Source organism: Marmota marmota, unplaced genomic scaffold (assembly GCF_001458135.2).
Source record: "Marmota marmota marmota unplaced genomic scaffold, marMar, whole genome shotgun sequence".
Classification (NCBI taxonomy): Eukaryota; Metazoa; Chordata; class Mammalia; order Rodentia; family Sciuridae; genus Marmota; species Marmota marmota.
Window position 1 is genome coordinate 15,390,054 of NW_025999941.1, and position 22,014 is coordinate 15,412,067.

A 22,014-nucleotide genomic window follows, 5' to 3' on the forward strand; every position below is an offset into this window, starting at 1 on the left:
TCAACACTCCACTCCACTCTTTCGTAGATGTGTCTTTCATTTTGAAATTGTAAGATACACAAACTGCACCAAGAAAGCCATTAAACTGAATTTAGAGAGACCCCCAAAATTCCCAAGTACCCCCAAGTTTCCCAATCTAGAAAATGTCCCATTCACAAGTGTCTCTGGTGAACAGTTAGTTCATGATGAGATTGGAGTGTTTTCTTTTCTTTCTAGCCCTCAAAACATTTCTATATAGCTCCCCTTTTGCAGAGTAAAAACTAATAAAGCAATTTCAAAGTTATTGAAAGGTGTTAAAAAATCATTCACTAGCAAGAATGGCAAGTCCTCTGAAAAAATATTCAAAAACAGGATTTAATGAGATATGTGTAAGTATTTAAAAATGACCCTTACCTTCTGGAAGTCAAGGAAACATTTTTAAAATGCAATACTTGATTTTTTTTTTTTTAAATACAAGTCAACCAATGTAAATGAAGAATCAAAATTTGCTACTTAGACTATGTGCAATGGCACAAGCTTGTAATCCCAGCAGCCCAGGAGGCTAAGGCAGGAGGATCTCAAGTTCAAAGCCAGCCTCAGCAAAAGTGAGGTGCCAAGCAACTCAGTGAGACCCTATCTCTAAATAAAAGAAAGTCACTTGAGTTGCAGGTGACCCTACAACCCGGTTCTGATAAATCCCAAATCTGTATGTTATCTGATTTTCTCCTTCATCTCTCAATGTTCCTTGTATACTTTCAAGAGATGATGGGTATTATTTATCCCTCCCAAATTGAATCTTTAGGATTTTGCTGGATGCCCTGTTTGCTAGTTCAGGTATTAAATAAAATTTCACCTAGAGTTCCAGCAAGTTTGGCTTCTGTTCCCATGACTTAGAAACCATCAGGTTAGTTCACAATTACTTCACAGCTGCTTTTATTTGTTAAGTTCAAAACATAGCTATCAAACATATCAAGTTTTATATGTGGGGAGCTCTGTCAAACCCAGTGTCAATGCATACTTAAGGTGACCAGTGCATCGTGATTTGCCCAAATCTTCCCTGCTTTTAGCACAGTAAGTCCCTCAGACCTGGGCAAACTGGGATGTGCATAAAAAAATTAAAAACTAAAAACAATCATAACTTATTCTGAGTATGATTTTTTTGGGGGGATACTGGGGATTGAACTCAGGGGGGCACTCAACCACTGAGCCACATCCCCAGCCCTATTTTGTATTTTATTTAGAGACAGGGTCTCACTGAGTTGCATAGTGCCTCGCTTTTGCTGAGGCTGGCTTTTGAACTTGTGATCCTCCTGCCTCAACCACCTGGGCCACTGGGATTATAGGTTTGCATCACCACACCTGGTGGTGGCCTTGTTTTTGTAGAAACAGGTACATGCAGTAGGACCTCATGCTCTTTTGGAGAATTTTAAATCCTGAGCAGAGTTTAGGGAGTTGCATGAGAAGCAGGTGACCCTACAACCCAGTTCTGATAAATAAATCCCAGATGTGTATTGTTAAGTGTCCTTCTCCTTCATCTCTCAATGTACTTTATATACTCTCAAGAGATGATAGATATTCTTTATTCCTCCCAAATGGAATCTTTAGGATTTTGCTGGATGCCCCATTTACTAAAATCCCCCTTTGTTTAAACAGGGCAGTGACGTGGATCTTGCTGTGTGTATCCAATTGCACCTTTTTTTGATACCTAACAGCTAGTGATCCTAATTACAGGCAGAAATCTCAAGCAAGAGCCCCTGTGTATTTTCCTGAAAAGTCACCCTTCCACAGTCGCTTCTGTCACCAGTCATTTTGTGTGTGTGTGTGTGTGGGGGGAGGTGCTGGGAATTGAACCCAGGGCCTTGTCCAGGCTCAGCCTGTGCTCTACCACTGAGCTCGGCCTCCAGGTCCTTGTCATTTAATATTACTTATGAGTGTCCTTTGTCTTCCCTATACCTGTGATAAAAAAGTGGGGCTAACCACAAACTATGTAGTATTAACAGAGATGAATTTCCTCCACTGGGCCGATGATAGAACAGAGATAATGAATTCAAAGTGAAATGATCTCCAAAGAATTGGAGAGTATTTGGAAATAAAACCAGTATTTTCCAAATATTCCAAGATGTATGTTTTATGAGGTTGCTTTGGATGGTGATCATCATTACAATTTTTTTTTCTTGTACAGGGATGGTTCCATTTCAGGTGTATGGGAAGGTATTCTCCCCAAATGTCTTAAAAATGAGCCTATCAGGCAGCACTGCTTTTTGTTTAGAAAAATTAAATGAACATCCGTTATGCTTTGATTGCAACCAATGACTGCTGCTCTCTTCAGAATTATCCATAAACCTAGGTGCCAGGAGATATGAGAGAAAACAGCAAGGGATTGGGAGCTTGGTGGGGGTCGGGGCAGGAGGGCCACCCATCTCTCCCAGATCCGACCTCTACGTCTTTCCTACTCTTTCATGACCTTCTGTGTGGAAAGCTGTTGGGATTATCTGGTTCCACCATAGAAAGGCATCTTCCTTGAAGAAACAGCTAGTACTGAACAGGACTTCCTGGAAGCACCAGATGGTCCGAGGTTGCCATTCAAAAAGAGGTCTGCTCTCGATTTTATGGTAAGAGCAGAGCTCTGTCCAGCAAAAATGGACACAGCAGTAGAATTCATAAAAAAGGGAATTTACTCATCAGAGCTGCAAAATTATGCCATCTATTTCCACCTTTTGCTTAAGAGCAACAGGGGAAAACCGAAAGCACTGCTGAAGGGGATGTGCCAGCTTTGGGGGGCTCTTGGCACCTGCTTTTCCTTTAGCTGCAATTCTCAATCCTCAGGTATTTGGGGGGCCAACACCCTAGAATTTGGACCTGGACTCAGAAAAGATTTCCTTGGTTGTCTATCTGCCTAATGTCTCATTTCCCACCAGTCACCACAATACAAACGACTCGGGTTATCAGACATTGATCATTGTCTGGTATTTATCAATTTATCACCTTGGCTGCCTGGTTTGGTACCCACTGGGAGGCGGATGCTCTTGCAGGGACCTGGTGCATCTTTCTTACAAGTGTTTCTCCTCTCTAGATAATTGTTCAGTGAACTTGAGTCAGTGAGTGGGCTCCAGGCTGATGTCAGAGGTCCCCATGACCACTGCGAAAAATGACTTGGACCTGAGTTGTCCCTAGTCAACTTGATATTCAGGGTAAGGCACAGTCTCCACTTGGAGGTCAATATTTGCAACATTGCATGCTTGATGTCTCCAGTTTTGTTTTAATAAATATCTCCAAGCCTATGATGGCTTTTGCCTTCCCCTGTGTATCAGAAGTGTTGGGGTCCATCCTAGGTAGGAAATGGGAAGGGCAAAGGGGAAGAAGGCAAACCGCTACAGAGATCAGAGGAGAAGATACTAGAACCTGAACTGGGGGCTGTTTAAGGAGACGGTTTCATTTTGGAGTCTCTGATATTTTCACTCAGCATGGGATTTTAGGTACCATGTTTTTTTTTTCCCTTCTTCCCACTGCATGTGAAAATGTCATCATTTATTTTTAAATGGTTCTAAATTGCAGATTTAAGTTTATTTCAAATCAACCCTATTTTTGAATAACTTTTAATGGGAAGAAATGAAGCAGGGACATCCCTAATCTATTCTATTTGAAGACGAACTCAAACAAATACCTGTTTGTGAATTCCAAACTCTCTCACCAAGAAAGACAAAGAGATAAAAATACATGCAAAATAGACTTTGCTTCGCTCAGTCCTTGGTGGAGAAGGTCAAGTATTGCACTTTAAAATTTATTTTCAACTGATATTTTCTCCCAACTTTTGCCCTGAATGCACCTATATGCTTTCCATAAACATGATTTTTTTTGAAACCTAAATATAAAAGCAACTAGTTTTTTTTTTCTTTTTTGCGTTCAACTTTGGAAGATTCACTTTACTGTACATAGCTACGTTTTTAAGAAATGGCATATTTACTTACAGAATTGAGAGATGGGGGCGTCCAGCTGAGGCACGTTCCCACCCTTGGCATTGAGCTTCTGGACTTGGGTCGGGGGTACCGGTTTGTGGGACTGTCCAGTGGCCCGGTACATAGCCTGGACCCACAGGATGCGATCCTGCTCGTCATCGCTTGCAAATATCACTGTGTCCCCTTCTTTGACTGCATTGAAGAAGGCTCGGCCACCTTCCAAACCTGGAAGAGGAGGGAAATACAACTTCTCAGCGGAGCCCAGACTCAGCCCTTAGGAGGCAGCTCCTGAAGCTTCTCCTTGGGCCAGGGGAGGGGAGGAGCCATGGATCTGTCTCTACCATGGGGAGCCTGAGAACCACTTGGCCACCGAGTGGGGACCATGGTGTTAAAGAGCCTGGCTCGTGTCCCTTCCTTAATCCTACTGGTGACAGTACTGTTACCAAACATCTGCCCTACAATTTCCCCTCAGATTTAAAAACAAATAAACCATCACCACCAAAACCTCTCCTGACCTTTGTCCCCCCTTCAGGGAGTGTTCTATTCTCTTTACAACAAAAGGAGCATCTCTATTGAGGCTTCTTAAATTCTAGTACATGTTAGAATTCCCTGGCATCTTCTTAAAACGTAGCTTCTGACTCAGTAGGTTCTGGAATGAGCCTAGGATTCTGCATTTCTTTTCTCTCTCTCTTTTCTTTGGGGGGAGCAGGGGTGGGTACCAGGGACTGAACTCAGGGGCATTGACCACTGAACAACATTTCCACCCTATTTTTGTATTTTGTTTAGAGACAGGATCTCACTGAGTTGCTTAGGGCTTTGAACTCGTGATCCTCCTGCCTCAGCCTCTCAAGCTGTTGGGATCACAGGTGTGCACCATGGTACCCTGCTGGGATTCTGCATTTCTAACAAGCTCCAGAGGATGCTGGTGTGAAGACCACAGCTGGAGCAGCAAGGGGCTCTCTCTCCTCCTGTTGGGGCTTCAAGTCCCTCCAATCAGGCTGCTGCTTGGCTGAAATTTTCTTTTCAAGGCCACCAATGACCATCCCTGAGTCTGATGGTCAAAGTTCTAATTTCTTTCTGTTATCTAATGAGCAGCATTTTACTCTTTCTTTCTTTCTTTCTTTCTTTCTTTCTTTCTTTCTTTCTTTCTTTCTTTCTTTCTTTCTTCTTCTTCTTCTTTTTAAAAATTTGTTCTTTTAAGATATATGTGACGGTAGAGTGAATTTTGACATATCATACGTACATGGAGTCTAACTTCCCATTCTTGTGGTTGTACATGATGTGAAGTTTCCCTGGTCGTGTGTTCACATATGAACACAGAAAAGTGATGTCCCCCATTCATTCCACTTTTCTATTCCCATCCCCTCCCTTCCCTTCATTCCCCTTTGTCTAATCCAATGAACTTCTACCCCCCCACCCCCTGCACTTATTGTGTGTTAGCATCTGAATATCAGAGAGAACATTTGGCCTTTGGTTTTGGGGGATTGGCTTATTTCACTTAGCATGACAGTCTCCGGGTCCATACATTTACTGGCAAATGCCATCATTTCATTTTTCTTTAGGGCTGAGTAATATTCCATTGTGTATTTTCCTTATCCATTCATTTGCTGAAGGGCAGCTCGGTTGGTCCCACAGTTTAGCTATTGTGAATTGTTACTCCTTTCTCTTTTTAAACACTCTCTTTACTTGCCTACCAGGAAAACTGATTTCCTCCTATTCCCTGGCTGCTGTTTGTCTTGTTTACCTTGCTCCTCCTCATCCTGACCTTCAAATGTGGGAGCACCTTGGAGTTCTCTCCTTGTACCCCTTCTCCTCTTTATCTACAGCACTCCCACGATGTTACCTAAACTCTCAGTGCCAGGACTATGCTGAGTGAGGGTCCTCACGTTTCTTCCTGAGCCCTGAACTTTTCCCTCAAGCTCCGGACTTGGGTGGCAGTGGCTTCCTGGACTTCTCCTTGTGGGCATCTGACGGACATCCCAAGCCTGCCTTCTGCAACATGGAACTCCTAGTCTTTCTCCTTGACCTCCACTCCATCTCAGGAAATGGGGCTTGCCTCTCCAGATGTTCAAGTTCCCAATCCAGGAGTCATTCTTCATGTTCTCTCTGGTTTCTCCCAAAGGGCATGGATGGACATTTCGATGATTCTACCTTCAGGACATTAGACATTACCAGAATGTGGCTTCTTCCACCTCCAGTGTCACCACCCTGAATCGCACTGTAAACCCCTCTTATGGGTTATTTGAATAGCGTCCCATCTGATCTGTGTGATTCCAGCTTCATTATGGATGGTGGGTTCTCAACATGGCAGCCAGCCAGTCATGGGTTTAGGATGAGAGTCGGATCCTGTTATTCCTCTGCTCAAAACATGCCAGTTTCCACATTCCACTGAGATGAAAGCCTAGCTTCTGACACAGCCCGGAGCTTACATCGATTGGCACCACCTTGAGTTTTCTCTCTCTTTCATGCACATCTGTGCTCCATTCATTGCAAAACCAATGATCTCTTGTTGTTTCTGGAACACCCAGGCATGTTCTCACCTCAGGGCCTTTGCATCTGCTGTTCTCTGAATCTAGAGTATTCTTCTTCCAGATATCTGCATGATTCCCATCCCGATTTCCCTAACGTTTTTTGCTTACATCCACATTCTCAACAAGACCTTTTCTGGCCTCTACTCCTCATTTCCATCTCTCTTTATCTTGCTTATTTTTTCCCTATTGTTCTTAGCACCTTCCAGCAAACTGCATCACTTATTTTGCTTCATGAGGATGGGGGTTTTTCTGTTTCACTCACTGCTGTTTGCTTGGTAAGTAAAACAGCACAGAACGCACAGTAGGTGCTCAATAAACACACACTGAATGAATGATGTGCTATAAACCCATCTTTTTCTATAGTCAATCTTCAAGGTTGAAATCAGTAGGTGGAAGCATCTCTTTCCAGAACCCTATGTGTATTTTGGGTCCCTTGGAACTTTCTATCCAGAAACAAAGCTTCATCAGGTTTCTCATCATCGTCCCAATATTACTTCAAAGTTCAAAGGAGTTTAAATGAGTGATTGGCATCTCCAAATTTCTAGTGAGGTCCAGTCCTGTCTGACATTAGCATTGGAAGCGATTTCTGGTGATAATAAGACTTCTCCACGTGATGACGATCTTAATTTTGCAAATTTCTCACTTAGAAAGACCAGGGAGTGGGGACAATAAACAGCTGTTTGTTTATATGGAGAGTCTAGAGGTACAATGTCAAGTTTTAATAAAAGGATTTTGACGATTAAGATTATGAGGGATATTTTGTCTAATTTATTTTTTGGTGGGGGTACTGGAGACTTAACCCAGGGGCACTTAACCACTGAGACACATCCCCAGCCCTTTTTATTTCTTATTTTGAGACAGGGTCTTGCTAAGTTGCTTAGGGCCTCACTAAATTGCTGGGGCTGGCCTTGAACTGGCGATTCTCCTCTCTCAGCCTCCTAGGTCACTGGGATGATAGGCGTGCACCACAGAACCTGGCTTGTCTCATTTCTTAGGATGAGTTATAAACATGTATAGTTTGGGGAGAATGGCAGATAGTTAACGAGCTGGGGAAATCCGGTGAACTTAATGGATGGTATAACAAGAAGGAAAATTCTGGAAGTGAGGGAGGAGAAGAGCTTTGAGGGGTACTGTCAGTCTGGAAAAATGAATACCAAACATTTAAAAGAAGAGTGGCTTGGCAGACTGTAGTCTAGTCTTGGGATAAGCTACCTTGCTATAGTCACTAAACGTCAGGCTAGCTTCACTGGAAGGGTGCCGTCTCCCTTCCCCAGGGCCTGTTGCTGGTGATGGAGATAGTGTTCCTGGTGCTACTGTCAGAAAGACAACCAGGGTCACCTTGGGAAGTGGAGAGCCCTCTCCATTATGTGGTCATTCAGAGACAAAGAAAGATGCTAAATTTTCAGGTTTTCATTTAATTTCCTAGGCAAATATAGTGGTGCATGCTTGGGATCCCAGCCCCTAGGATAGGCTGAGGCAGGAGGATTGCAAGTTCAAAGCCAGCCTCAGCAACTTAGTGAGGAACTAAGCAACTCAGTGAGACCCTGTCTCTAAATAAAATATAAAAAGGACTGGGGATGGGGCTCAGGGTTTAAGTGCTCCTGTGATTAATCCCTGGTACCAAAAAAAAAAAAAAGTAACCCTAAGATATAAGTGCTAGTATTCCCATTTTACAGATGAGAAAACTGAGTCATGCAGATATTGATAACTACCCTTTGGACCCAAAGCTAGCCTGGGAGCTGCAGAGCTAGGCTTCTAACCCCGACTATTTGAGTGCAGAGTTGATAGATGTAAGTGCTGAGCTATAAGACACCAAGGACACACAGCAAAACCAACAAGGAGAGAAAGAGCAAAGCAGCTGAGTGAGAGCCAAGAGAGGAAGACACAAAGGGAACAGATTACAGATAGGTGCCACTGTGCCCAAAAGGAAGTTTGATTTCCAACACGCACGTTATAAGAAATTCTGCATTGAGGGGCTGGGGATGCAGCTCAGTGATGGGGCACTTGCCTAGCATGCTTAAGGGTGGGCCATAATCAAGGCAGGACCAGTCAAAGCAGCGCTTCCTGGGGCCGGACACTGTGGAATTTTATAAGGTGGGACATTTCATGACCTCTCCATGGAGAAGACAGAGCACAGTCCCCCGGATGCTGACTTGCCAAGACCAAGGACACATCTGAGAACGGAGGAAGGCAGACCAGGGGAGGGTGTATTGGCCAGCTCCCTCGGGTGGGGAGGGACTCCTTTCCAATAACTGGCACTAAATAAGTGTTCACTGTAGCCTATTTATAGCAGGGAAGGGGGTCTATATGAGTTGTCTAAGATTATTTTAGTTGCTCGACATACTGTGCCATGGAATTATTTATTCTAAGTGAATGTCTTTTCACTGGATGATTACATAGCTTGGGGAAGTGAGACACTGTAATGGACTCTTCAAATCATACCCAGAGAAAGGTAAGGAAAGCATTTTCATTTTTTTAGCTCAAAAGGAGAAGCTTCTAAGTGAGACTCACATATACTCATTTAACAATTCCCCAAATTGACATTTTGAGGACCCTCAACAGGTATAGTTTATTTAGCACAAATTTATTTATTTATTGGTGCCCAGGATTGAATCCAGGGGTGCTTACCCACTGAGCCACATTCCCAGTCCCTTTTTATATTTATTTAGAGACAGGGTCTTGCTGAGTTGCTTAGGGCCTCTCAAAGTTGCTGAGGCTGCCTTTGAACCTAAGATTCTTCTTGCTTCAGCCTCCCAAATGGGATTACATGGCTGGAATTACAGATGGGTGCCACCATGCCCAAAAGGAAGTTTTATTTTTGACAAGCACTTTATAAGAAATTCTGCATTAAGGGGCTGGGGATTCAGCTCAGTGATGGAGCACTTGCCTAACATGCTTAAGGCCCTGGGTTCAATCCTTAGCATTGCCTAATAATAATAATAATAATAATAATAATAATAATAATTCTGTGTTAGGCTTTTAAAAAATGACAGTTGTGAATATTAAAATCTTCATTTTCTATCATACATTACAGTATTTCACTGCATACATATTGCAAATTTTATGCCATTTTTGTTTTGCAAAAAGTGGGTACAAGTCAAGAGTGACGCGTGCTTGTAATCTCAGTGACCTGGGAAGCTGAGGTAGGAAGATTGCAAATTTGAGGCTAGCGCCCGGCAACTTAGCAAGGTCCTAACCAACTTAGTGAGATCCTTCTTCAAAACAAAAAGCAGAAAAGGTCTGAGGATGTGGCTCAGTGGGAAAGCACCCCTGGGTCCAATCTCCAGGATTAAAAAAAAAAGTGGGGTGAGACCATTCTGTGAAGCTTTCTTTTAAAATTATTGTCGTGCTACTTTAAAAAAATCATTTATTATTTAACTTTGCTATAGATGAGGCTGTAGGGAATACTTGTGAATCTACGTTAATGCGGTGGCGACAGTACTTGGGAAATAAATAGGACTTGGCACAGAGAGAGGCAGGGAGGAGAGGCTGCTTATTATCCTCAGGAACATAATCAATTTACTTTCCACTTTTGTAAAGGAATTTATAAACTATATCTCATGGGATAATGTTAAAAAAAAGAAATAAAAGAAGCTTTAAAAATATACTTGCACAGTTCTTCTTCCCGCATGTCCACAGAATAGCTCTCTCCCCAACTCTGCCTCCTCCTCCGCTGAAGGGAGACAGTTTTGCTTTCATCTGATAAATAACAACGATGGCTTGGCACCTAACAAGTGCCATAAGGTGACCTGGGCTAGACCTCAAGTCCAAGCTCTATCATGAAGATGCCTTTGATCTCTTAGAATCTCAGTTTTTTTTTTTTTTCCCCCAGCTAGAAAGTGGGATGGGGATCCAGGTCCCGCTCCACCTTGTGGGATTGTGGTAAGGACCAAAGCAATCGCAGAGAGGGAAAGAAGGAGCCAACTTAAGAGGAATTACTGTCAGTGGACGGTCTGAGTTTTCTTTCTCATACTGACCTTTCAGCTTCTTGCTTGAAGCTGCAGGTCTTAGAAATGACTGAGTCTATGAAGAGGACCCAGTGACTAAAGAAGGACCCAAACCATCGGGGAATGCCCGGATGGGGGATTTTGTAACTCTGGACCTCCTTCTTTCAATGACAGGCTCTGTGAAATTTTTCATTTCAAACTCCAGCTCATGTTCATGATGGTCTTTCCAGACCTACGTGGTCAGCTCTGCCCTCAGACTCTGGTGAGAGGCCAGTTAACCTCAGGCAGTCCAAAGGGGTGGGGCGGGTCCCTGTCTCCAAGTGGGCGGGGCCAAGTGGTCCCTGCCACACCTTTTCAGGTTAACACTCCATCCTCTTACAAACTCTTATTTTTTTTCTTTTATGTGTATTTCATTGCATGTGGAAGAGCAATATGGGAGTAGAAAAAAAGGTTTTGGGCCAAATAATGCAGTATGGTTGGAAATGCTTGTGCAGATTTGGCATAAAAATAAACCTCTCTGGGAGAGGGCTGTTGGTGCTTGTGGTTCATTAATATGCTGAAATGATTTCGCACCCCCACCCCCATTTTGAAGGTTCTTTGAGGCTGATTTCTATTCATTTTTTTTTCTTTCTGGGAAAAAGTTAAAATGGGTAGGGGGAGAGGTGTGAGGGGGCAGGATATAGAACTTGGGCAATGTAGAACTTACAAGAAATAACTACCATTTCTATGGTTCCCGTAATTACACGAGACTTAGGAGCATCAATGTCTGTGCTTATGGATTGGTGTCTTAGGCAAAGAGAGTATTAGGGAGGTTTTTGCTTCTCTGAGTCCCATTTGCTAACCTTGGTGGGTACCTGAATTCTAGCTAGGGTTATGTGGGTGTATGGAGGGCGAGTTCACTGGGTCACAAAGACATATCTGCCACTCACCACTGGTGAAAACCAACACACACCAACAGATACACAAAATGCAATTTGGGGACTTCTTTCTCAGGAATACTTTTTAGCATCAAACGGCATAGTCTATATTTGATGTAGTTATAGGTACAGAATATAAAAACACAGCTGTTTTCTTTTGGGTTTTTAACCAGAGAATCCCTGTGTAAAACCCAAAGTCCTGGCTGAGCATGGTGGCGCACGCCTATAATCCCAGTAGCTTCGGAGGCTGAGGCAGGAGGATTGTGAGTTCAAAACCAGCCTCAGCCATGGCGAGGTGCTAAGCAACTTAGAGAGACCCTGTGTTTAAATAAAATACAAAAGAGGGCTGGGGATGGGGCTCAGTGGTGGAGTACCTCAGAGTTCAATTCCTGGTACCCCCTCTCCCCCCAAAATAACTCCCAACATCCTAGATGAGGATGGCATTTGATCAGCCAGGATGTAAACTCTAAAATGAGGACTGAAGCCATCAGGATCACCTGTGAAATCCTCTATAAACTGGATTTGTTGTGCCCAGCAAAGTGGCTAAGTACCCGGCAAATGTTGATTTAAGAAGAGTGAGTTTGTGGCTTCATGGCCTTGAGGGTGGGCAGGTACCTGGCTGGGGGTCAGTGTAGTCCACAGTGTAGCCATCCAGTTGTAGAAGTTCCTGAGGCTCAGCTTTCTTCTCACGATAACTGCACATGGCAAATGTGTACTGACTGACCTGGGAAGGAAAAGCAGATTGTGAGGTTGTTCTTTTAAAGCTCATCTGCCCCAGAGAGACCCTCCCCATTTGACCACAGCCTCTCCTCTGAAACTCTGGACTCAATAGCTGGGTTCAAATCAAGTTTGGTCACCTTCTGGCTGTGTGTCTTTGAGCAAGTTACTTAACCTCTCTAGTCCACCATCACCTCATCTGTAGCTTAGGTATGATCTTAACATCTACTACACTGGCTTATGGCGAGTATTGAATGGGTTCACACATGCATTAGAATCTGATCTTGGCACTTAGAAAGTACTTCAGAATGGCACATTATTATCATCATCACTGTTCTAATTATACCTGAGTTAAGATATATGCAATTGCCATTTTTTTGGGGGGGGGGCATTACCAAGGATTGAACTCAGGGGCACTTGACCACTGAGCCACATCCTCCACCTTATTTTGTATTTTATTTAGAGACAGGGCCTCACTGAGTTGCTTAGGGTCTTGCTAAATTGCTGAGGCTGGCTTTGAACTCCTGATCTTCCTGCCTCAGCTCCTGAGCTGCTGGGGTTACAGGTGTGCATCACCAGGGCTCTTGCACTTGTCATTTTTGTGGAGCAAAGCTGGTTGAATGGAGGCAATTTGTAGGTTCTCCCTAATAAGACCAGGGCCCTGTCTGAGGCTGCCACACACACTTGCAGACACAGGTGAGAGACTAGGCATTGACTCAGCCTAAGCAGCATTTTAGTTGTGCAGGCCTATTCTCAGCATCAAGCTCTGCAGGTCTTTTTCTGCTCCCACTCTCACCGCAGGAGTGTTCTGGGTTGCTTCAGTCTTCTCTTCATCTCAGACAAGCACAGTTGTGACATGCTGTCACAAGCAATGAGCGCTCCATCGCTAGGTGCTGGTCACAGTGGAGCAATCCCCAGCCCCCGACGGCCCCTGTCACTGGTGCCCTAAGTGGCAGCCCTCACTCTGCCCGATGTGCAGTGTCCCTGCCAGGGCAGGGTGGGCGTGCAAGGCTGCGGGGCCACCTTCAGGACCCTGTCGTCCTGTCACCGTGCATCCAGACCCAGCCTGGATTCTTCGCGTCTCTCCCTCGGGCCCACCCCAGCTGGCGGGTGAGCTCCCAGGCAGAGTTACCAGCCGTGGCTGTCAGATGTCACCCCTTTATTCAAGGAGACATTTTCGAAGTGAACTTTGATCCCAGCTGGGGACAATTTTAGTCTCCTCAATGGTGAGGTTAGTCTTTTTTTTTTTAAATGACAATAAGAAATGGGTGTTCTTCAGCCCCATAAGCATCTCCCGGGCTGTCCCATCTTGAAATTCACGGTGCAGGATGAAAGGTGTTCTCAAAAATATGTTCCAGTGGGTTGGATTGTGTGTTGCTGCCCTCTGTTGGTTCCTGATGAAAACTTTACCTTCCCACTCAACTTTCCTTATAACACAGGAGTCCAAGAACCTGTTCCTGACATTGTCAAGACCCTGATGGGTCCTATGGGCAATAGAAGGTCAGATTCCAAGAGACACTTGGTAAGGGAACCTGAATTAATTTGCAGTAATAAATAGAATGACAATAACATCTCCTGCTTCAAAAGTGTCAGGTATGCAGGACTCGACTCCCATCCCAGCTCCATAAGCCCCTGAGTTCCCATATGATTTGTATTTTATTATTGCTTGAGAATTATGGAGTGTGGTGTGCTGGGGATTGAACCCAGGGCCTTGTGCATGTGAGACAAACACTCTACCATCTGAGCTATAGCCCCAGCCCACTTTCTGCACTCTCAACGTATGTATTTATGTAAGCATCTTCCTTGTATTTTGTACTTACATTCTAATATTGTGTAGCTCAGCGGGTCTATTTGCCTAGTAGATTATAAATCCTTTCAAGGTGGGACCCTGGGTTCCTGAATCTTGGTTCTCTTAAAAAAAAAAAAAACCCACAAAAGCTACCATATAATGGACATTCCCCAATTACATCTGATTGGTTCTAGAGAGGTGGACAGGTCAGTGACATTTCCCCTGAAGTTAAATGTCACTCCACGCACAGCACCTGGGGGTTCCAACCTGTGACTGATCCTCTGGATGGCACACTGACAGGTCACCTGCAGATGGTGATCACAGATGCTGCTGAATGGTTCAATGGGGATTTATGCCTGTTATTTCATCAGGCGACGTGAAAGATGATATAGTTCATTAATACGATTAGTCAGAGAGGTGCTAATATTCACTTGCGATTAGAAAAATATCACAACAGAAGGGTGTTATTACAAAATTCTTGCATTTACTATTACTGCACTGTTGGGGCTTTTTCCTTTTGGTTTTGGTGGCTTGCTTCTTGTACCGCTGTCTGCTGCTGCCCTCTTTTGGCTAGACTGTGAAGTTGCGCCTGGCAAACTGATGGAGTTTGGTTTCTTAAGATCCCTTTAGAAACAGGATTGATTTCTTTAGAAATATGAGTTGATTTATTAAGAGCGTATGTTTTTTACTGAGGATCTGGAAATTTAGGACATAAAGGAAGAGAGAAGGATATTTGACTGATTCTAATTTTTGCAAATATGGGGGGAAACTTTGTTTTTCTACAGTGCTTGAAGGGAGGGGGCATGGCAAAGATTTAGGAACTTTTGCTTGTTAAATTTCCATAAGACTCACTAAGTGAAAGCTATTTACAGTGAAATGCATACTTTCTCTCACAGCAAAAGTTCTTAAAAATTGCATTTTGATGAAAGGTTAATGAGACAGCGCCAATGTCACTGGCAGAGCTTAGAATGCATCTTAGAAGTCAGAGTCAGTCACCCCACCCCTGTCCCAGAGGCTGACGGGGAGAGGGAGGGAGCTCAGAGGAGAGCAAACCTCTCTGACAGTGCCCTATAGAGAGAGGGCTTAAAGGGCGAGGGTTTTGACACCACTGGGATTTTTAGCTGTATATAACTTCTTGTGAAATCAAGGATGGGGTGTTGGGACTTCAGATTTTTTTTTTTTTTTTGTACCAGGGATTGAACTCAGGGACATTTAACCACTGAGCGGCATCCCCAGTCCTGTTTTTGTATTTTGTTTAGACACAGGGTCTCACTGAATTGCTTAGTGCCTCACTAAGTTGCTGAGGTTGGCTTTGAACTCATGATCCTCCTGCCTCCGCCTCCTGAGCCACTGGGATTTCAGGCATGTGCCACTGTGCTTGGCAAGGACTTTTAAAATTTAATCTTTCTAGTACTGGGGATTGAATCACTAGGGGTGCTCTACCACTGAGCTACCTCCACAGTCTTTTATTATTTTATGTATTTATTTATTTATTTATTTTGCAAGGCAGGGGGTTTACCAAGTTTCTTTAATGGTAAAAATTAAAGTACTTAAGTGGATATTTTGGTACAACTTGTAGAAAAGATAACCCCAATATGCATACACTGCCTTGATGACCAGGGAGGTTATTTGGTGGCTATGGAGAAGTCAGTCTAAGGTTTAGCTCTCATTATCACTGTCTCCCAGGGTGTGCTTGTATTATGGTTGGGATGTGAGGTGTCCCCCAAAAGCTCACGTGTGAGACAGTGCAAGAAACACTGAGAGATGAAATGACTGGGTTGTGAGAGCCTTAACCCAACCAGTGAAGAATCCCTGGTGGGATTAGCTGAGTGGTGGCTGGAGGCAGGTGGGTGTGGCTGGAGGAGGGGGCATTGGGGCGTGGCTTTGGGGTCTCTATTTGTCTCTGGAGAGTGGAGTCTCTCTCTGCTTCCTGATCACCATGTGAGCTGCTTCCCTCCACCACACTCTTCCTCCATGATGTCCTGCCTCCCCTCGAGCCCTGAGGAATGGAGCCTGCTGTCTGTGGACTGGGACCTCTGAAACCGTGAGCCCCAAATAAACTTTTCCTCCCATATGATTGTTCTTGTCAGGTCTTTTGGTCACAACAGCAAAAAACTGATTAAAACAGCTTGTCAAAGAGATATTCTGCCACCCCAGATTCTGGGGCTCCCATCTTGCACAAATTGGTTACACGGTCAACCCATTTCTTTGATGGCTATCACCTGCTCATTCAGGTAAAGAGTCTCCATGAAGTCACACAAAGCTGGGGTCCATTTTGTCAGTGGCCAGTTTGTGCAGTCCCAGCAGTGACTGGCTGACCCTTTTTTTCCCAAGCGCCAAGCACATTCCCTGGCATTCAGCTGACTCTCCCAGTCCTCATGGCCTGGTTTCGTGACATCCTGAAGGAAGATTCGACCACCTGGTGGGGTCCCTCCTTGGTTCTGCAGCCCCATCCGTTTTCAACATGTTAATTTCTCGGCAAAGTTCTTCAAAGCCACATCATCACAGTTCAAGCAGTAAGACACAAACAGGTCAGAGGCTTAGAGCTCCATGAAGATCTGGCAGTTGATGGTGGCCTCTGGGTCCCAGAGGCAGTTCTAGTGCATCTGTGAGGTGGACGTGGTCTACCTGGCTGGCAGCTGCGAGGCACGGGGCTTGGGTCAGTTCAAGGGTGTCGTGCGGAGGTAGTGAAGGGTTGCTGGCTCTGAGTGGCTGGCCGGGGCTTGATGGAGGTTGGGTCCCAGCACAGTTGAAGCAAGAAACCGCAAGAACTCTCAGGGTAGAGTATCTCTTCGTTTTTTTTATTTTGAGACAGAGCCTTGCTAAATTGCTGAGGCTGGCCTCAAACTTCTGATCCCCCTGCCTCGGCCTCCCAAGCTGCTGGATTACTGATGTGTGCCACTCACTGCACCTGCTGGCTGTTGGGACTTCTGAGGGGATGGTCATAAAGGCTTTATTGAAAAAATGGCTGGAGCTTTGATTCATGGGGAACACTTTAGCTCTCTGCCAGATACCTGTTTAAAGTAGAAAAGGTGACGTGGAGCCTCCTGCGGCCACCTGCAGTAGTGCATTGTGTGTGTTGGGATGGGGAAAAGTTACAAATAGGCAGAGTCTTTAAGTCAGACCAATTGGATCAGTTTCCCAGGTCAGGGGCTGGGGCCTACCTCAGGGTAGAGTGATGACCTGGAGGCCCTGGGTTCTAAGGCCAACACTAAAAACCAGAACACCCCCCCACCACCAAAAAAAAAAAAAAGCAAAACAAACTCAGGTCAGGGTGAGGTTTGATAATCTACATTTTTATAACTGTCTCAGATATTTCTATTTTCGTTTTCTTTTTTGGTACTGGGGATTGAGCCCAGGGATGCTTAACCACTGAGCCACATCCCCAGCCCTTTTTATTTTTTGAGACTTGCTGAGTTGCTGGGGCTGGCTTTGAACTTGGATCCTCCTGCCTCAGCCTCCTGAGCCACTGGGATTATGTCTCAGATGTTTCTTAATGTATACTTACATTTGAGATTCACTGTTCTAACATACAGGATCTATCCAAAACCTTTGAGATTGCCCCTGAGTTTCCAGTGTATTTATCAAGCACAATCCAGTTGTGATTTAACAAGGTTGGCCCTTTCTTGTCTCTGAAGTTCCTTCCCCTTCTGTCTATAAAAGATTAAAATACTTGGATGTATAACTTAACAGTGGGATACATTTTTTTTTCTAAATTCCCTATTCTTGCTGTTCCTTGAGAATTAATCAGTGGTTGCTTTTACTGGCTCTGGTTACCAGTTTTTGCCCAAAGTCCATATATGTGTATTTTAGAAATGAGTTCTTTATTATGGCTCATTTGCTCATTCAGTAAATACTTAGGTATTGAGTTTGTTGCGGGAAAATAAAGATGCAGAAACCCAGACATGATTTCTACCCTTGTGTCAAGCACAGATGCTAATCACATTATTTCAGACTAGTGTTATTTTAATAGTGACAAATAATAACAGGAGAGGTCCTGTTTAGGAGTCTTGTTATGGAAGTTAGTTCCTAAGGCAACATGGTGGAAATTTGGGCCTACTTTTCTTCTATTAGGTGTAGACTCTCTGTTCTAGTGCTTACCTCTTTGACCCACTTTCAGTTGAGTTTTGTGCAGGGTGAAAGATAGGGGTTGAATTTCATTTTGCTACATATGCATTTCCAGTTTCCCCAGCACCATTGGTTGAAGAGGCTATTTTTTCCTCCAATGTATGTTTTGGTGCCTTTTTCTGGTATGAGATAACTGTATTTATGTGGGTTTGTTTCTGTGTCTTCTGTACCATTGGTCTATGTGTCTGTTTTGGTGACAATACCATGCCATTTTTGTTACTGTGGCTCTGTAGTATAATTTAAGCTCTGGTAAGGTACTGTGAGACCTAAGGATATGGCCTGCTTGGTGGTTGGACAAAGTATTCATGAGGTAGCTGAATGACTGAACCAAGATTTGAGGATGGACAAATTTTTATGGTATGAGGCACCCAACTGCTGGGGACTAAGGACCATTTGTAACGTGACATGATTGTGAACAAAGGATTATAACATGTCAATCCCAGACTCCTGACTGACATCAAGAAGGCCATCTGGCGTGGTAGAGGAGGCATATTTTTGGAGCTGTACAGGCTGGATTTGATTTTCAGACCCATTAAGTTTCTACAAGCTGTGTAACCCCAGACAGTCCACATAATTTTGCTATGACACAGTTTCCTTATCTTTAAATGGGTATGAGTTTTTGGTAGTGTTGGGGATCGAATCCAGGGCCTTGTGCATGCTTGGGTTCAACACCCCTCTGAAGATGTCCTTTGTCCCTGGCTATAAGGATACCTCTTTATCATCCATCATTTTCTTCCCCTAGTATTTGAATTAGGCAGGGATCTCATGTAGGGAGGATTTAAATACTTGTGTATAAGAAACACCAAAGTAGACTGTTGGGCAGGGGATACTGATATTGGATGTCCTCTCTTTCTTTTAGGGTTTTCAAACAATTTCCTCTGTATTAAATTTTTTATTAATATTTTTTTTGTTCTGGTGGACACAGTATCTTTATTTTACTTTATGTGGTGCTGAGGATCGAACCCAGTGCCTCACACATGCTAGGCGAGTGCACTACCTCTGAGCCACAACCACAACCCATGTATTAAATTTAATGTATAAAATCACAAGTATTTTGGGAATTATGGGTTGCCAACTCTATAAAATAGATTCCATAAGACATAACATCTGAACTGAGAGGAACAAAGATACAGAAAGTCATTTGGGTCAATAACTATTCTATTTCATGTTTTTTTTAATAATGTCCCCCCAACATATCCCACTGAGGCTGCCTGGGAGACCAGGGAAGATTTAGGGGAGTCTGCTCCCTTCCCAGCTCCCACGCCTTCTCACAGATTTGACCAGACTGGGTCTTCTAATTTCACTTTAGCATTTCGAGTGTCAGTGTGGCTAAAAACAAAACAAAACAAAACTAGAAATCATTGTCATGTCCAACAAATGATATTCTTCACTGCATGCAGCTACTGGGGGGCCTATCTTCACTGCCTGGATGGCCATTCATTTTTCAAACAACTTGGCCCATTTTTGCTTCCTCTGAATTGGGCCAGGATGGGTGACCTTGAACTTGTCTCCTGCAGCCCTGTTGTCAACTGAGGTTGTTTTAAAGGGAGTGGATCTTTTTTTTTTCTCTTTATCATTTTGATACAGTGCTTTTCAATGGGATCACATAAACTGGGGAGAAGAAAAAAATGGAAAAATCCCCCAAATAATACAAATGCTATTTTTTAGGTAGGCCACCAAAATTGGATTTAGGCATTGTTGCAATAAATAAATAGGGCAGAGATGGAGACAGAAGACCTGAGTTCTCATACAGGCTCCCCATTACCTTGGTGATGATGGGGCTGTCATGTCACCTCTGCAGGTCCCTGAGAGTGTAAGGAAGGAATTTGATTTAGGTTAAAATGGAATATTTAACCTGGGGGATGGAGGCACCCAGTGCACCTCAATGGCTCTTCAAAATGAATCAGAATCTGACTTGCATGAAAAAAACCTCACAAAATCCTGAAATTCGTCTCTTCTGCCTTTCTAGGAAAACCGCCGAGCCTTAGATGCCCTTTTATGATTTTCAGAAGTGAGCACACAGCTTGCTTTGGAGCTACTGTGTGATTCTCATCTTCTCTTGGAGGAAGGCTCAGTGTGAAGGGCCTAAAACATCTGTGTTCCAGTTGCACAGCCTAAAAAAAAAAAATCCTTCTCTCCTTCTTGGTCCAGCACAGATTGCACAGACACGGCTCCGCTGAGATTTTTGGCCCATTTCCTCTTGCTGTTTTCCTAAAGAGTTTCCCCCTCTAAAGTCTCTTCCAAAGTAAGAGATCAGCGAAGTCTTCTAAGCACTTTGTCATTGGGAAGATTCCTGGTGGAAAGTCACGCATCCCGTGGAGCATTTGCTCGTGGCCTCAGGGTGGATGGGAGATCCATACCATGGGACAAGGGTCACTTGTCCAGTTCCTCTGGGAAGATGTCTCACCTACTGTCCAGGCCATGTGCTCTGTCTTTTCTCAGAACCAGCCAGGCATTGCCTGAGTTCTTCTTCTCTCTGTTTCTTCCTGTTCCTCCAAACAGGTCCCGGATGCCCATACCAGACACTGGCTAGGAAGTGTGTATAGGTGTGGTGGCAAAGGGAAGGCCAGAGGTGAATCAGAAACAGAACTGGTCTTGAAATAGCACAACGCCTACTTGGGGAGGCCAGGCACCCTCCCAAGGGATTCTAAGAGAAGGTGCTTTGCCAAAAGCACAGGAAACACCGAGGGGCAAGAATTACCCCCATCCAGCATCGCTTCTTTCCTTGGGCCTGCCTCTCTATTTACACTGTGCTGTCTTTAAAGCAGACATTGGCTGTTTTTGCCTGCCCAGCGCCCATTTCTGGGCATCCTCAGTTTGCACTGGAAATAGCCCACTAGGATCATCAGTCAAAATGCAACCACTTCCCCTTGCTAAAAGTCGGGTGCATGACCCACACTGGATCAATCTGATTCTCTCTGGAATTTGACCCTCTAGTGGAGTGATGCAGAATAGAAAATGGTCAGAACCCATTTGACCTAGGACCACACTTGTGACACCCTGGACTTCAGCTTTTTCAAGAATCCTGGGTGCCACCTGCAACCCTTCTAGTACATTCATTTCTTTTCTTTTTTAAAAAACTTAATTAGCTGAGTCTATTTCTGCTGTTTGTATATTAAAAACCCTAACCAATGACCTTTCTGGAAGTGAGACCAGACTTCTTAGTTCTCGTCTATGTCCTCTCAATGTGCCCTGCACAAAGCAGGGGCTCAGTAAGTATTGGTAAGTTGACAGACTGATGGAACGCATCTCAGAATGGAATGTCTTCCATGGCTTAATTAAGGGTTATTTTTGGGGATGGGGACCATTCCCAAATTTTCCTTCTGGCTAATTTACTTTATGGTTTTGCTTTACCTTGTAGCAATTATGAAAGCAAAGATGGCCTCTTGCTTATAAGCAGAGAGCTACATTTTGCTTTAGTGGAAGAGCAGGTATTTGAGTAGTAGAAGAGTGGAAGTTCAGGGTTGGTGGAACTTTCAAGGTCACTTAGACCTAGAAGGGTGCTGCTTTATAGTGAGATTTCATGATTGGTAGTATTCTCAATACTAGCCAAGTAACCCAGTGAGCCCCACTTGTCACTGAATTACAAGTTGGCTCACTCTGTGACATCTTTCCAAGTACAGCTTACATTAAAAGTTTGCAAACCAAATGGCAGTGCATATACTCTGGGGGAGCCTGCAAATTGTAAATAAATAATGGCGAATTCTTTTGTAACTAAGAGATCCTGATACAAAAAATAAATTTTTTTAAAAAAGGCTTTTCAAGGATATACTATTACTATTTCTGAAAAACTTCTGTCTTAGAAACAACACTCAAGAGAACCAAGATAGTCTTTTTATATTACCATGTATCATTAATAGCACTATATACATCTGCCTCAGTAGCTATAGATGCACAGGTGTTCCTCATAGAATTGTTCTTTTTTTGGTACTAGAGATTGAACCCAGGTGTGCTTAACCACTGATCCACATCCCCATCCTTTTTCAGATTTTCTTTAGAGTCAGGGTCTCACTGAGTTGCTTAGGGCCTTGCTAAGTTGCTGAGGCTGGC

General features: G+C 43.8%; 1 protein-coding gene across 1 annotated transcript in view; it reads right to left on the bottom strand.

Moving 5' to 3' along the window:
* Cadps (calcium dependent secretion activator) overlaps window positions 1-22,014 on the bottom strand; it is a 468,098-nt gene that overhangs the window by 155,388 nt on the left and 290,696 nt on the right. The window contains 2 exon segments of the mRNA XM_048801213.1: window positions 3,948-4,160; window positions 11,946-12,054. Coding sequence (XP_048657170.1) covers window positions 3,948-4,160; window positions 11,946-12,054 — 322 coding nt within the window.